The following is a 16,050-nucleotide window of genomic DNA, read 5'->3' as shown; positions in this document are numbered from 1 at the left end:
TAGCTGAGGGGCCAGTGGGCCCAAGGCAGGAAGCTGTGCATGGGGGTTGCCCACTGCCCATGCCACCAGCAGTCCTGCTCTGCCCTGCACTACCGCAAGCATGGCAGGGGAAAGCAGCTCCAACCTCTTGCCCACGGCTGCAGCATCTGTTGTCATGGCAACAACAGGATGTCACACCTGCAGAGCCCTGTTATAGCTCTGCATAGGATTTGTTGGATCATTGGTGAGGCATGTAACCCCCAGTCATGCTGGGAGGCGGATGGTCTGCGTTAACTATTCTATGAGGCATGAGCTGGGAGACACAGGAGTGAAACCAATTTAAAGCAGATGGGATTTTACACCAAAAGCATATTGTGTGTTGTAGCCTCGTGAGACAAGAAATAAAGACCCACCCATCTCCACACGAGGGCAAAGCACAGCCATCTGGCTTCGTCCCCCAAACCGACAATGAAAAGCAGTGCATGTGGCACCACCAGCCCCACCATTGGCACCAGCCACCCAGGCTTTGCCGAGATGACCCCCTCTCTGCTCCATCACTATAAGGCACATGGGGGACAGCTCGACCCTCTGCTGGGGGTTGCTCTTCTTTAACTAAAGATTTATGGCTGTTTATGAAGCGTAAAGTGGTTGAACCACTTGAGGATGAGCCCAGAGCCAAATTGTCATCTTTAACGCTGCTATTTGGAGTGTGAGTTTTCATCAGCAGCTGTCGGCTGCATGAGCATGTCTTTTTCCCTTTTCAGATTCTGTACAATAGCCAGAGTGTGGAGGTGGATGGCCACTCGATGAAGAAACTCATAAGTGACCTCCAGCCAGACACAGACTATTCTTTTGTGCTAATGAACCGTGGGAGCAGTGCTGGAGGGCTCCAGCATCTCGTCTCAATCCGCACCGCTCCTGACGTCTTGCAAAGCAAACCCATCGCCACAAACAAGTACATACAGGAAGGAAAATTCACACTCGCCCTTCCCAAAGTCCAGACCACTGTGCCGGTTAGGTAGGTGCTGTGCCTGGGCATTGAAGGCAGGGTGGGGGGCTAGAGATGGGGGAAACAAGGCAGAGCAGACCTCTGCCAGCCTCTGGATTTTGTAACCTAGGATTGAATTTCCGAGCAGGCTGTGGTACAGAGCCAGGCATTTACTCATAACAGGGGATCATGCTGCTGGCTCTTCCTGAGCAAATATTTGTGTGCAATAAAATTAAGACAATTCTCTGACAGTTTGCCCTCACCCTGGTGGGTACACTCCAGATGCTACCAGCAAAAACACAGTTGAGGATCAGGAGGGACTTTCTCTGATGCTGTATAACATCCTTTAAATAAATAATGCCTAAAGCCTCAAGGAGATTAAAAAAGCGAGTTTGTGGAAGTCTCATTCGTTACTGTGGTATCCTTGTGCTGAAGCACAATTCCCCCAGGATTCTTGCTACAATCCGATTATATAAATGTCCTTCTCACAGCTCCTACACCACCCTCTGGAGCACAGCCTGTAGATCTTCATTAACCTAATGAGTGCTAACGGGAGTATTCTCTTCTCTGGTGCAGCTGGAAAACCAGCCTCTTCCTTACTGAACCCAGGGCAGGGAAAGGAACAGGTTGTCCCTGGGAGGCATATGGCACATTGCTTGGCTACCTGCCAGACAGATGACTTAGGGTCCAGTGCTTATGGTTTCTTTCCTTCCCAGGTGGTACTACATCGTGGTTGTGCCAGCAGATCAGAGCACCAGCAGCCCAACTGCTCGGTGGCGAACACCTGATGAGATGGAGCTGGACCAGGTAGGAGACTGTAGAGTGGCTGTGATGGAAGTGGCTCCCAGGTAGCCCAGGACATTTTGCCCAGGCCTCCTGGCAATAGCACAGGTGCAGCGACAGAGATCCAGGCTGTATGTTAGAGGTGGGATGCGCAGTGCACTCAGCCTTTCTTGGCTGGTGACAGTGTGTAGGAAGGAGGCTGGAGTCAAGCAAGAGAGGAGACACCTCCCAGAATGTGCCCAATGAGCAGATCACATCTGAGTGTCTCAGAGCTCTGCTCAGGACAGATCCTGTCTCAGTATGTACACTCTTTGCAGCCTTTTTTAGCTGAAGCAACCATGCTGATTTTGAGAACAGACTAGAAGAACAAAGTGTTATTTTCAGTTTATTAAGTGATTCTGTCATCAGGCTTCTTTCTCTCTGGATTGGACCTAAGCCTGCAGTTTGGGTGAAGAGTTAACTCTATTATCTAAGAAAACCTGCAAAGGCCCCTTCGTGCTTGCTTGTTAAAGGCTCTCAGCATTCACCAGCCCATTCACCCAAAGAAGCAGCTTATTCTGTGCGGCAGTCTGCCAACATCAGCAGATGTGGGTGGCAGGATAGTCCCACACAAGGGGATTGTGGACTTGCTCTTTCCTGCATGCACTCCCTACCCCAAAGTAATAAGGAAAAATTCCAAGAAATCACGCAGAGAAGGGCCATTCTGAAAACAAAGTTGCAAACTCGAAGTACTCAGAAATTACAAAGCATTAGAAACTGTAAGTCAGCCCTTGCTTATCATTAATCTTTAATTACATGATTGCACAGTCTTTTCCATGGGGTCCTAGCTCACAGCGTGTTGGGGGATCTTGTGTAATGGAGAACCATCATCTGCAGGCCTCCTGAATCATTTCATTGCAGAAGCTGGAAAACATCATAAGAACTAGAAGACTAGGATTAGAAAGGACGGCTTCGTTGTGAGCTTTAGGTGGTTGAAAGCTATCAAGAGAACTGGTTTCAATTTCTGTTTCACTCAGCCCTGGGCAAATGATTTAAAACAAAATTTTCATTAGCAGCCACTGTCTTGTACGTTCTAGTATTTTAGAGTGCCCTGTTTGAGATCCTGGAGCCTCATTTACAAAGCGTAAGCATCCCCAGCCGCAGAGAAAGTCAACAGGAGCCCCGCTGGATACAGTCAATGCTACAGAAAAAATGCTAAGTTTTCTTTAAAAAGAAAACAAGCCAACGTCTTTTCAATTTGACATTCAAAATTACTGGACATTTTTTACATTAATGTCCCTGTGTCTCTGTTCTCCGTCTGTAAAATTAGGATAATCGCTTTCATCTCACCTCATATGGGTGTTTGAAAGATAAGATCGTTAATGTTTGTGAAGCACTTGTAATATTCCAGCGATCAGCACCATAGAAAAGCCCATGAGGAAATTATTAATTTTGTCTTCAGAGCTGGATTTGAATAGTAAGCAATAAACAATGCCTCGGGCTGCACAATACAAAGAAGAAAACAAAACATGGAATAGCTGCTCTTTGATTAAGCACTGCCTGTCCTGTGTATTTAACAAAGCTGGAGAGTTACAGGGAAGGGTGTGTGACCATGCAGTCACAGATCGTAACACAGTGCACACGTGTAAGGCTGAATTAATTTTGCACAGGCAATATTAATTTTCTAATTTAGCAGGATCTGAACTTTGCAAGCCTGGTGTTCTTTTGATGCAGTTTTTTTGGTGTATGTTATATATGTCAGTGGCGGTAGCATCTAACAACCTTAACCACAACTGCAACCCTATGGTTTCATGCACATACAGCTATGCTTTCTGCTCCAAAGAGCTCAGCTGTAATTTCAGCCAAGATACAAGAGATGTGCGCAGGGAGCAAACTCTACCATCCAAAGGCTATGTTCCTGCCTTTTCCCCCCTATGGTGACAAGGCTATTTGTGAAACAGATTTCTTCATCCCCTTTTCCTTTTCCCTTTTTTTTCTTTTCCTTCCTATTTTTTGGTGATACTGCAATAAGCTTTAGCTTTTCTAAATTGGTCCAACATGAGTATTCATAAGAAGGCAAGGATGGACTGTCATGGGGAAAGAATGGGGGATGCATTACCCTTCTTTTCCTCCTCAGAGTGAGCTCAGCTCAGCAGCATGGCTTTGTGTTCACATCACTGTCTCCAGCCTCACTGATGTTCGCTGTCTACTCTGACAATGCTGCACTGATACATTTGTGTGTGAAATGTATTTCATGCCTCCTTCTTCATTTTAAATTAGAATTTCTGTTCCAAGCCTGATACTTGGTTTTATTCATTAGAAAAACATCTTTAAACATCTGAGAGTCTTTCTTAGCAGTGTAATTGAATTTTTGTGTGTTTATATCCTTTTTCGTGAATTTGTGGCTCACTATGAAATTTGCCATTTTTACTCTGAGCATCCCATGAAATCTGTTACTGTTCTGTGTGATTTACATGAAGTTTCTATCTGCTACCCAGCAGCAGGTGAAACACCAAGGCACTGACAGAACGGAAGGACACAGCAAATGTCACTTTTTCCCTATACATCAGTGTCCGCTGATGTACATCCCTATGCATAAAGTGTGAGTTGCTGTCCAGACCAATATTTGGGACACAGAACATGGTCCAGTTCCCTCACAGCCCGTTGAGATAAATTAACTCAGGCTGACAGGCACAGCCAGGCTGTCTCAGCCCTAACTTTCATTGTGTTGGCATCCCAGGGCTCAGGACTTTTCCAAAGCTTAGATTCTGGTGGAGGTCCTTGCAGTGAGTGTCTGCAGACAGGTGCTACAGCAATGCCTAAATGTGTAACACATCTCTGGGGTTTTTTGTAGCACTACGTACAAATCAAACCTGGTATCATCTCCCTTCCCTTCCACCCTGCTGAGTCCTGAGGTAACAGTGTAAGGTGGCATCATGTTGGGCAAAATGATAGTGATGGACCTTCTTTGTCCCCAGTTGCTGGAGGCCATAAGCCAAGGGAATCAGAGCAGGCGCCAGCGGCGCCAAGCAGACAGACTCAAGCCCTACATTGCTGCTCAAGTGGATGTGCTGCCTGAGACCTTCACCCTGGGGGACGAGAAGAACTACAAAGGTTTCTACAACAAGCCCCTGTCTCAAGACCTGAGCTATCGCTGTTTTGTGCTGGCCTCACTGGAGGATGGGGACACGGTAAGGACTTTCTGCTGGGGGAGCACTGCCTTTCCTGGCAGAGCTGGGGTGGGCTCAGTGCAGGCAGGGTGAACAATTACTGCAAGCCAGGGTGATGGAGTTTTCTCATAAGAGAGGAGGGTGAGCCTGCGTAGCTGGCCTCAACAAGCTGAGGTGGCCATGGGAGTTGACTTGATAGATGGTGTTGTTGGAGGGAAATGGCATGTACGTTTGACATAACAGATGAGAGTGGAGGGCATTGTCAACAAACGTGCTCTGCACAAGCTCAGTTGTGGCTTGGTGGGCTGTGCCCAGAGCAGTGCTTGACACAGGATTGGGATGGGGTAGGTTCTCATTCTGCTTTAGTTCAAGTAGATGACTGTGGCAAACAGCCCCTTAGAATCCTGGCCTGCAGTGGCTGCTGAGGCTCTGCAATGAACAGGACGCTTCCCCTGCTAACCTGCCTTCACAGGCTCTTCTCTGGCCAGAATGTCACTTCCAGCTGACATCTGGAGAAGCAAACATGATCCCATCACAGTGGGTTGTCAGCAGGGCAAAGCGGCACAGTTGCCTGCTGCACAGGGATTCTTGCTCCTGTGTCTCCTTGCTAGAGGCAAATGGGCTCTGCCTTTGTCAGCAGCATGCTGCCAAGCACATGGGGCCTAGGCATGTGAGGGGGAAGGCAGTAGCTGATGGAATAAACAGGCAGTAGCACAACAAGATGTGTCCAGCTGTAAACATGAAGGACAGGAGTGGTGGTGGAATTTGTGGCAGCGGCCAGTGTGTAAATAATTACAATAATAGAGATGCACAGAATCCTTTGGTCAGCTTCCAGCTGCGGCTTCCTTCTTCAACCTTGTTTGCTTGTAATGGCTCATTAGGGCTGGTCAAGTTCTTCATTACTCATCCAGCTCACGTGTTCTTGTGGCAAGATGTGCACGCTGGTAAGAGGAGAGTCAGAAATTAGCAGTAAGATAAGGCAACAGCTTTAGGATGTGCTATCCTGGCAGTCCCTGTCAAGAAGAGATGACCTTAACTAGCTGATCCCAGACTGTCATCATCATCATTCCCCTAGTATTGATCTGCCACAGCCCTTCAGTGAAGCACCCACCAGCAGAGTTATTACACCCCCTCTCCTAGAGACCACCCTTCTGCATCCCCCACTGTACCATATCTGTTTTCATGTGAAACATAAGGCACTCTGTCTGAGGCTGTGCACTATCTCCCCCACTCAGCTCCTCTTAAATCGCTTGCTCTGGTGTCAGCAGGCAAGTGTAACATTGCCATTCTTCAAAGGCAAAGGGGAGTGTGGTTGAAACAGCATCTCTGGAGAGCAGGGGCACATGCACCTTGCAGTCAGCCTTTGGAAATGCCACTGAGATAACTGTCTTTCTGATCTCTTCTGCTTCTGTTTTCTCTTGGAAGGAGACATCTCCAAAGCATGTCTTCAAAAAATATGAATCTTTGTCCCTTGCACAAAGCTTTGGAGATGGACACGTGTTACTTTGCTGCATAGATCAGCATGCTCCCTCCCCCTACCTAGTGCAGTTCGATCTTTCTGGGTAGTCATAGGCAAAGCCTTTGTGCCTTCCTCATGGAGTAGCCACTTGCCCATACATCTAGGGAAGCCCCAGGCCTTCTGCCCCATCCTCTTACTACCTATGTAGCATCTTTGTCTGCTATGCTCAGATAGAGCTGTTGCTGACTCCTTGCCCCATTGTTTGAAGTAGACAAGGGGTGCAGGATCAGGCTGATGGGTTGCAATGATCCCAAGGAGATTGCCTTTAGGAACAGAGCTGAACGAGGACCCAGTAGCTATTTCAGGATCACTGAAAAAGGGCTGAAAGGTTTCACAGACAAAGCAGGAACCACCCCTCCAGCCAGTGGCATCTCTGACCGCTGATAAATATGAGGAGAGCAGCACGGATGCTGCACTTGAGTGTGCTGCCAGAAGGATGTCACAGATAAGAGCATTTTCTGTACTCTATGCATGTTTGAAACCAGGCTGGCTGGAATCAAGAGCACCTGTGAGAGGAGATCAAGATGTGCATTTGTGTGACACCAGCATGCTTGATTTTTCCTTCTTCTCAGATGCACCCAGACATGAAGTGCTTGTTTAAACTTCGACCTTAAAGCAGATTTATAGATCCTTGGGCACCTCTTCAGTGACTGAAACTTTCTATGGCAGGAGCAGAGCTTTTCTAGCTCCCTGATGCCAGGCAGCGGGTGCTGCTCAAAAGCCACAGGCACTGAACTACTGCAGCTCTAGCCCTTTGACAGGGAGAAAGGATTACTTTTTGCAGCACTTAACCCTTCTGACCCAGTGAGGCTGAGCTGTGAAGGGACAGCACAGTTCCATAATCCTTAGCAACAGCAGCAGAACAAGCCAGGTGCAGTGTCATTTTTCTGCAGGATGGGTTTGGGTCTCTGCTAATCCCATCTTGCTGGTGGGGCTAGAAAGCTGTCACTTTGGGTTGCAGAAGTCTCTGGAAAGGAGCCTGTAAACATGAGCTCCTTTCCAAGGTGCGTTTATCAGGGCTGAGACATCAGGTAGAAAATGTTCCTGTTATTTTGTTCCTTTAAGAAAACCACACAGCCCAGCAGGGGTTTTCCTAATATAGCCCTGTCCTGGAGAGTTGTGGTGATATCAGCACAGCAGGTATTATAAAACACTTAGGAATCATCAGCCAGCCCCACTGTGCAATTGGTTAGGATTCAAAAGCCTGTGATTTGGCTCCAAGAGAATCCAGGGCTGGCAAGTGACTCTTAGCTGGGCTGCTCCAGTTTGGCACCTGGAGGCCAGGTCTGCCAGCCAGGAAGTTACTGGCACTGTTTTGCACCAGGAGGAGACTGTTTCCACAGCATGACCTCTTCCTGATGCTAAGGGAGGGAGGATCCAGGTGTGCTGCTGGAGTTTGAGAAGCATGACCATTCCCTGCTGGCCAGAGGCAAGGGAAAACCTCTGCATTTCAGGGATGTAGCTGTTGCTTTAGCATAATGAATGCTTGCTTTTCTCTCCCTCTCCTGCCGGTGCTGTTCAGAAGAGATACGCAGCCAGCCCCTACTCAGATGAGATTGTGATGGAAGTGGCTTCAGCAAAGCAGCAGGATGAACCGGAGATGCTGTGGGTGATGGGACCTGTCCTGGCTGTGATATTAATCATCATCATTGTCATTGCCATACTCCTCTTCAAAAGGTGAGATCAAGTCCTACATGAGTCCTACCTGAGCACTACAGGTGACAGCTCTTGGAAGACCCTCCTTCCTTCAGATATGTGGTGCTGTGATAGACAGTCCTTGGTGGTCACAGAGAGGAAGAAGGTCTCTATCTGGCACAGCAGAAGGGCTAGGCATGCAGAAAGTAATTAATATGAGCCCCAAGACACTGAGCTGTTGTGGATTCTGGAAACATGTGAGCTGTGGGACAGAGGAGGGCAGCTGTGTCCATATAGCCAATCTGCTGGCTACTCTCTGGTCTCACAGCTTGCATTTGCAGCCTTGGGGACTTCTCTAGTACTGGTTTTCTGTGGAAATCGCCTGCTTGATGTCTGGCAGGCACCCCCACTACTGTGAATCTTGACTGAGGAACATGACCTTGGCAGTGAGAACAGAGCATGGATGTGACAGGCTGAAACCAGAGTAGGAGCTCTCTTTTTGAGGCCTCTCAGTCCTGGCTACTGGATCAGCACCATCCACACTGTGCTCACAGCTGAAGCAACCACCTGCTTTTGCAGAGCAGAGCAGTCCTGCTAGAGCTGTAACTGTAGTGTGAGATGATTGTTAGTCCTCCCAAGGAGGCACAGGTTGCGTTTGCACGTGTTCGGGTAGCCTGTTCAATTACAGTAGGTCATTCTCTATCAGCTCAGCTCCGAGGTTCTGCTCCTCCTGGACTCTCTATTTACATATGTATCTGTAGCTCGGGGAGGAGGGCTGGCTTTGTTGTCTGATTAAATGGAGCTCTGCTGTGCATGTGCAGCCAGTGCCTTTCTGTGTGAGTGATCATCTCCTTTCTTCTGTTTCTGCTCTTCCCTGGATCTAGTAAGCAAGAAAGGTATGAATCCTTTTTATCTTCTTGTTTTGCTAAAATTTCAAATCTATTTCTTTTTTGAAAAATAAGCCTGAAGCTACTGAGGGGCATCTTTGTTTTTGGGAGCATGGAGCATGCCAGCCCTGGGGGTTTACAAAGACTTTGTTTCCTCAAAGGTATCAGCCTCCTAGCAATTGCCAGCCTCTCACAGCTCTTCGGGAGACAGTTCCAACATAAATACTTCCCAGATTGTTTTTGCAATTAAATTAAAAATCAAAAAAACTACAACACAAGCAGTTATAGGCATTTCTTTGTTTTCTCAGTCACTTCAGACTGAGAGCTGTTCTGTCAAGAATGCAGGTGCATTCTTGCACTCTGTAGTGAGGAAGCTTTGAGGGAATACCAAGCCATTGTAAGAGGTGTTTGCTGGTCCTTAAGGAGGTAAGATGGCCCCAGGGGGGATTTCTGTACCTGGGCTGCTTAGACAGCAAGGCTTAGCTTTATTTTGTCCTAGAGTCTGGTGTGGATAGAGCAATAGGAAGTACCAATCCACTGTGCTCAGACCTGGCATTCATGCCCCTACAGCCTCATGGCTCATGCATCAACAGCATACCCGACTCCAGCACCACCCACATGTTCAGAGTGATGCTGTTATCCTACAGGTTTTTGCTGTCCATCTTGTCTTTGGAAGCATTTTTCCCCAGAGTTATCTGTGCAGCGTATTCACAGTGTCAGCTCTACAATGGGTATGAATTGTAGCTGAGTAGCAATGGATAGCTTGGGATCTGAAGGTTTGTTTTAGCAGTTGCCCTGACTAGACAACTAATGAAAGACACAAACATGAATTATGTGCTGTGCCCATTCCCCATAAAAGCTGGGCCACTTTGCTCAAGGGCTCAGGGACTGGAACACCGTAGCACATGGCACATCCTGCTGTGTTTCTGATAGGAGAAACAGTGCTTTATTTGTTTGTCATGAATTTTCTGTTCTTTCTATCAGTGCTCTCAGTCTCAGCTCTTTTGTCTCAATCCAGGCAGCTAGAAGGCTTCAGAGATGTTGAGATGACTTGGAGCAGTGTAAGGCTCACAGGCTGGTTCTCCCCATTGAACAGCTCCAGTATTTGATACAGCCACAGGCTGCAGATGGAACAGTTCTGACCATGCATGGCTCAGGGTCTCCACCATCCGGAGATGCATCTGCCTCTGTGCAGAACCCGGCAACCCTTCAGGGTGCTTTGAAGGGCCTCACAAGGGATTGTAAAGCAGAGACTGACTGTAGTGATCTGCAGGATGGTGAATGTGCTAGTATTCGTGCAGAGTAGCACTGATGCAGCTCCCTCTATCCAGAAAACAGCAGGTCAGCAGAGGGGTTCACCATCACGCAAAATCTATTTTGGGGCTGTAGCCAAAAGACAAAGTCTCTGTGTTTTGATGCATGCTCAGCATGTTGGCAAAATGTCAGGGTCAGCACAGACTCAGAATAGTACTGTAGTCCTGCTCCTGCCCAACACCCCTCTCTGCTGCATGGGTATATCCACTGTCTTTGTAATACATACCAAGAAATGGACTTAAAGAATCACTAGCAACTCTTCTTGCAGTCTTAGATTTTCTTTAATATTCACTTGTCCACTTTTTGATTGGATCTGTCCCTGCTTTGACTGTGAATTCCAGCAAGAGCCTGAGGTGGTGGCATTGCTCTAGGCATAAATACAGCATGAAGAGACAACAGTGTATTTTATTGTTCCATTAATACACGCCTTGGGTGCCTTCAACCATTCAAGACATGTATTAATGGCCCAATAAAACACACCCTGAAGAGCCTTTACACTATTATATTACAGCATTCTATATTTAAATATTTCTGATACTTGGGGAAAAAAAAAATTATTATATCCTTCCACTACAGGAAATAGTTCCTTTAGAGAGTAAGAGGAGACAACATCTTAACATCTATCTCCTCTTTCTCTAATAAATATTTTGCAGAATATGACATTTCCAAGTGCCTCACTAATCAAACTTCTGCCATTGCTTACATATAATCCTTCCTGTTTCACAGACGGAAAATTGGAGGCACAGAAGATGTGACTTGCCAAGAGCCCATGTGAGCCTGGGATGGAGCTGGGTGTCTGGAACACAGGGACTCAGTCTCCTTCCCAGGTGGTTCATGCTGGTCTCTTCCAGAGCTCACCTACTTGTCTCTGTCTTCCTCTGTCCATAGAAAAAGGGCACATTCCCCCTCTTCCAAGGATGAGCACTCCATTGGCCTGAAGGACTCGCTCTTGGCCCACTCCTCTGACCCGGTTGAGATGAGGCGGCTCAACTACCAGACTCCAGGTAAGGAGCAGCCAAGCCCCCTCCTCCAGTTCCCCATGCCAGATGAGGAGTTGCAATTCTACCACCACAGCAGCTCTGTACCTTCTCAGTCACAGTGGCACAGAGGGAGCTTAGACCAAGGATATCCCAGTGTTCCCTCTCTGGTTTCCAAATGCTTCTCTCTGGCCCTGTCACTGCAGGAGCAAAGGGCTAGGGAACCTGGATAGGGACAGCCTATTGTGTGATGTGTGTCAGACATTGCACAGAGCTCAGTGTGGTTGTCCTGAGCCGGGAGGAGCCTCCACGCAAAGTTGGGAGAGCTCACACCTCTGTTTCTCCCAGGTGCTGTGCTGGGATTCAGTGCTGATCACCACTTATTCATTGCTGGCCATGGGGACTGAGTTGGGGAGGGGATCAGGAGTTTACAGAGAGCCTTTGTACTGCTCGGGGTGTTCCAGCAGTTTCATCCTGGCATCTTTGGTGTGCCAACTCCTGCTCTGCTGAGCTAAGGGTGAAGAGAAGAGCTACCTGCAGCCTGCATTGCTCCCCAGCCAGTGCTGTGGCCCAGTGATGGAATGCTGTTGGTCACAGTGGTTGCAGCACAGAGGATGGTATTTCAGTAAAAGCTGTTGTTTTCTGCATGCAAGTGTTTGCTGCAGAGCATCTCGTCATGCCTGCACTGGCCTGTGGTGCATGGTGGTGTAGGTAGTTTGCCAGCCAGCAGAGACAACTGTACTTTGCACTGCAGAAGGGTCTTGTGCTGCTGCTTTGTGTTTGAATGTCTCTGATGGCACCAAAAGCACAGTACCTGTCATTGTAGTGATCAGAAACAGACTCACCCTTACTCATTCAGAGCCTTTCAGAGAGTTCAAGTCCTAGATGAGGTGGGGGAGTGCTTGGGCTTTTGTGATGGAGGGAGCAGTTCAGGAATAAATGAGGCACACACAACTCTCTTCTAACTTGCAGCTCCTCCTGGTCTGTAACCTACTTTCCTTTTCCTCCTGCTGCTCATTCATCTAAGAGCTTTCATCTGACAGGAGAGTTTTAAAGGGACCGTTTCCTGATGTAAACCTGCCATGTTTGGGAGGAATGGTAAGAGGAGCCTTTCTTGTTGCCACTGACAATGATCTGGCTCAGACCTGGGGTGGGCCTCACCAGCACATCACCCTCTGTGCCAAAGCAGCTGTCAGAGATCCGTAGTTAACGCATCTCCCAGGCAGGACCAATGGCAGATCTCATGGGTAGGATGCAGTGACAGCCTGGCAGACCAGCATGGTATTCCAGCATGGGAGGAAAATGCTGTTGGGAGCAAGGTAGGCCCCTGCACTAGAGGAAGAACATCTCAACAGACAGATCACTGGGAGCAGCACTAGGGGAGAGGGTCACACACAGCAACAGCATGCAGCTTCTTGAGAAGGAGCAAGGTCTTGAGCAGGGCTGTTCCAGGACACCTGTGCATGGGGACAGGCCTCTGTGACATGTCCCCACTGTGCAGGGACACAGGAGCCAGCTTTGCTGTATGCTCATGGTTTACATTGAACAAGAGAAGCAAGACAGGTCAAGCTTGCACCTACTCCCATCTCCACTGAGACTGGGAGGTTTGCAACAAGGGCATTGCTTGCTAAAGCTGTAGGAAGGGTCAAGAGCTGCCTTCAGGAAAGGAGAGTTGTCCAGGAAATTATGTTTTCCTGCCTAAGGATAAGACAAGGCCTGGTTTATTTAGTAAGTTTGCAGAGCTCTCTGGTGAGACAAAAAGAAACCAAAGCGCCCAGTTCACTTGAGACAGCAGCAGCGCCCTGGGATGCTGCTAGCCAGTGGTCCCCCACAAAGTGTCAGCACTGTCCTTATGCCCCTGCATCACTTGTGAGGCTCTGTGGGGTGGAAGTGGGTGTCATGCAGCTAGAAGTGACTGTTCAGCTCCTGACGAGCTTCTTCTCATTAATGAGGAGGCGTGAAAACCACAAAGCCCACTGGACCCATGCTGTTGCCCCTGTCACCTGCTTGAGGTTGAGGCATTGTGGATGCGTTGACAAGAGGTGCTGTCCACCGGCCCTGCACACTTCAGTAGTTGGTCTCCCTGTTGGAGTATGCTGAGCAGGGAAAACTTGTTTAATGCATAATTAATGGGGCTACTGTTATTAAATATTAAAGTTTCTCGTTTTTGTGGTTTTTACTTCAGACAAGGGTTATTTCCCCCACCGCTGGCCTCCCTGTACTAACATACCACTGTGCCAAGTTGCTGAGAGGATATGGGACTGGGTAGTGTCCCAGTACACCATGAAATGAGCCTGAGTTGCACTGCTCATGAGCTGCAAGTGAACTGGAGGCTCAGGGACACTGAATGGAGGTTGCTGGGCCTGAGTGCAGTCCCCCTGGCCACCAAGCAGCACAGATGTCCCCTATACCTGCCATCCACCTGCCCTTGCTGGTTACCCGTGGGCATGGGGCTGTGGACAGTGCTATGAAGTAGATCTTGGTGTCAAATGAATACCTCTGTGCTCACTCCCCTGTGAGTATCTCCAGCTCCACGTGTTTGTCAGCATCAGAGGGTGGCTCTGACCAGAACCAAAAGCCTCGTGTGTAATGGCCAGCTGCACAGCAGCCCCAGGGCCAAGCACTCAGTCCTGTGCAGAAGGGAGGCTCCTGGCGCTGTGGTAGATGGTGCTTCCCTTTGCATCTTCATCTCTTGGTCTTTCCATTTCTGAACCTCTGCGATGATGACTAAAGGCTAATGGGATTTCTGTTCTTGCCCCATTTCTTTTCTTTGCAGGTGCCAGTGTCCCCAGTTGCCCGAATGTCTCAAGTTAGTTTTAACTCCTGTATTTATCTTTTGACACCTTTTGCTTTTTCTTTCCCTTTCTCTCTCGTCTCTGTAATTTTTGTTTCAATGTCATGAAGGTCACCCTCACTCACAGCAGACTCTAGAATGGCAGTGATTTCACTTTTTGACATGATGTGCAGGGCCAAGCTCGGGTACTCTTTGCACGGCACTACAGCAGCTCACCACAGCACAGCGCAGAAGGAAGGCCCCGGGTGCTGGGCTGCCGGGATGCTCCTGTGGCAGCCGTTTGTCTGCTACCACGCCTCCTGCCCCCTCTGCTGTGGCACCAGGCCTGCAGCTGGCCCTACATGGGGACAGATAACCTCAGCCATTCTGGATGGGGTGGCCAGCTGAAACCCCCTCACAGACAAATTGAAGGGTGCTCTGCAGCCCAGTGGTTGAACACACTCTCCTCCTAGCTCAGGCAACCTGCCTTCCCTAGGCTGGGTCACCCGTGCAGTACTGTTGGACAGAACAGATGCCAAGGGATGCCAGTCTTTGAACTGTCATGCAGTTGGCCTGCTCGGCAGTGTTGGCACCAGAGTCCCAGGCACAGAGCAGAGGGACTGCTCTAGCAGGTTGGATGGAGTAGTATCAGTTTCTGGGTGCAACTGCCCCTTTATCTCATCTTGTGAGCTTCAGGTTGACTCTCAACCAACCATAAAGGTGTGTCCTCTCTCCTGCTTGATGTACAAGGCATCTGTGTATGCACATGGGAATGGAATAAATATGTAGGATAAATGCTTCCTTCAGGATCAAAGGCAAGGGCTTTGCAGTCTACAGCCCTGCAGGCATTGTGAGACCTCTGAGCCCTGCTAGCCTGGTGGCCACCTCACTGTTCTCTTCCTAGTCATTGGAAGAGCATGTAGAAGTCTTGGTAGTGTGTACAAATCTCTGTCTTGCCCTACACTGTCAGTGTCAGTTGTTTTAGGTTCATCGTAACAGGATTCCAACCACCTCTTTCTCACCATCTGCTCTTGCAGTGCTGCTTTGTTGCAACATTCCTTTGGCCAGCAAAACTGAAGTTTGATGAGATCCCCTTGTACTTCTCAGCAGAGATGAGTGTTTGCAGCTCTGCTGTGGTCCATGGCTCTGCTATACTTCATACATAACCACACAGGGTTAAGCCCATACTGTGGTTATGTTTCAGTCCCTTTCCTCATCCAGCCCCACGCTTCTGCCTTGATCCCACACTTCTCATTCAATGGCTCATCAGTAACAGCTCTTCTGAGCTACAGCCTCTAGAGCTCTGGCACCAATAAACGTATTGTGCAGAAACCAGAGAATCATCTTTGTGTGCCTGCTCAACCACACTGGGGATCCTGATGGGTGGAGCGGCAAACAGAGGACCATTTGCAGGAAGAGCTTTTCATAAGGCAGAAGAGGGATATTTCCTTCTCTCTCTGCCCATGTCTCATCGGTGGATAGCTCTGCACTGTCAAGTGATGGAGGGACGAGCATGTGTTGGATCAGGTCTTACCTATATGCAGTGACATCAGATGTTTTTGGCAGAGGTGTGAGGAGCCCTGCTGTGCAGTGGCTGTGGTGTAACACTTCCATGTTATCACCTAGTGACTTGTCACCACTCTGTAAAATGCACGTACCCAGCCTGAGGACTGCTTCGTCACCTCAGCAGCCCATCACTGCCATCTGTGGCAATGTTATGGCTCCTTAGCAGCTGGCCATGCTCCAGTTTGTCTCCCTGGGTATGAATCAACAGCTTCAGCCTATTAATAATCATTATTACCCATGTGGGCTTTCTGGGAAACCCACAGAGAAGCTGGTGGAGACATGAGCCTTGGGAGTTGGATGAGCCAGGCTTTGGATGAGATGTTTCACAGCCACATTCCTGCCAGTTCACATCTCAGCTTCAGACGAAGGTTGTAATGGTTGAGCCCTGAATCCCAAGGCTCCAGAATGACTCCCCCCAGTCCTACATGCACACCCTCACAGTACCTGTTCCCTGTGCAGGACTTGTGGGATCCCCTCCTC

General features: G+C 48.7%; 1 protein-coding gene across 16 annotated transcripts in view; it reads left to right on the top strand.

Annotated features, from left to right (window-relative positions):
- Positions 1-16,050, top strand: part of PTPRF (protein tyrosine phosphatase receptor type F) — a 395,978-nt gene that overhangs the window by 351,746 nt on the left and 28,182 nt on the right. For 11 of the 16 annotated variants that reach the window (XM_061345047.1, XM_061345050.1, XM_061345054.1 and 8 more), the window contains 6 exons: positions 744-997; positions 1,684-1,774; positions 4,708-4,920; positions 7,941-8,095; positions 11,143-11,258; positions 14,008-14,040. In XM_061345047.1, the coding sequence (XP_061201031.1) occupies positions 744-997; positions 1,684-1,774; positions 4,708-4,920; positions 7,941-8,095; positions 11,143-11,258; positions 14,008-14,040 (862 nt within the window). The remainder of the gene's footprint in view (positions 1-743; positions 998-1,683; positions 1,775-4,707; positions 4,921-7,940; positions 8,096-11,142; positions 11,259-14,007; positions 14,041-16,050) is intronic. The other 5 variants (XM_061345058.1, XM_061345056.1, XM_061345055.1 and 2 more) reach the window with 1 other exon arrangement.

The sequence above is a fragment of the Neopsephotus bourkii genome, unplaced genomic scaffold (assembly GCF_033783945.1).
Source record: "Neopsephotus bourkii isolate Nb327-2 ecotype Australia unplaced genomic scaffold, CSIRO-AGI_Nbou_v1 NB_234, whole genome shotgun sequence".
NCBI classification, from domain to species: Eukaryota; Metazoa; Chordata; class Aves; order Psittaciformes; family Psittacidae; genus Neopsephotus; species Neopsephotus bourkii.
The sequence above is the reverse complement of the archived record's forward strand: the minus strand, read 5'-3'. Positions and strand labels throughout refer to the sequence as shown.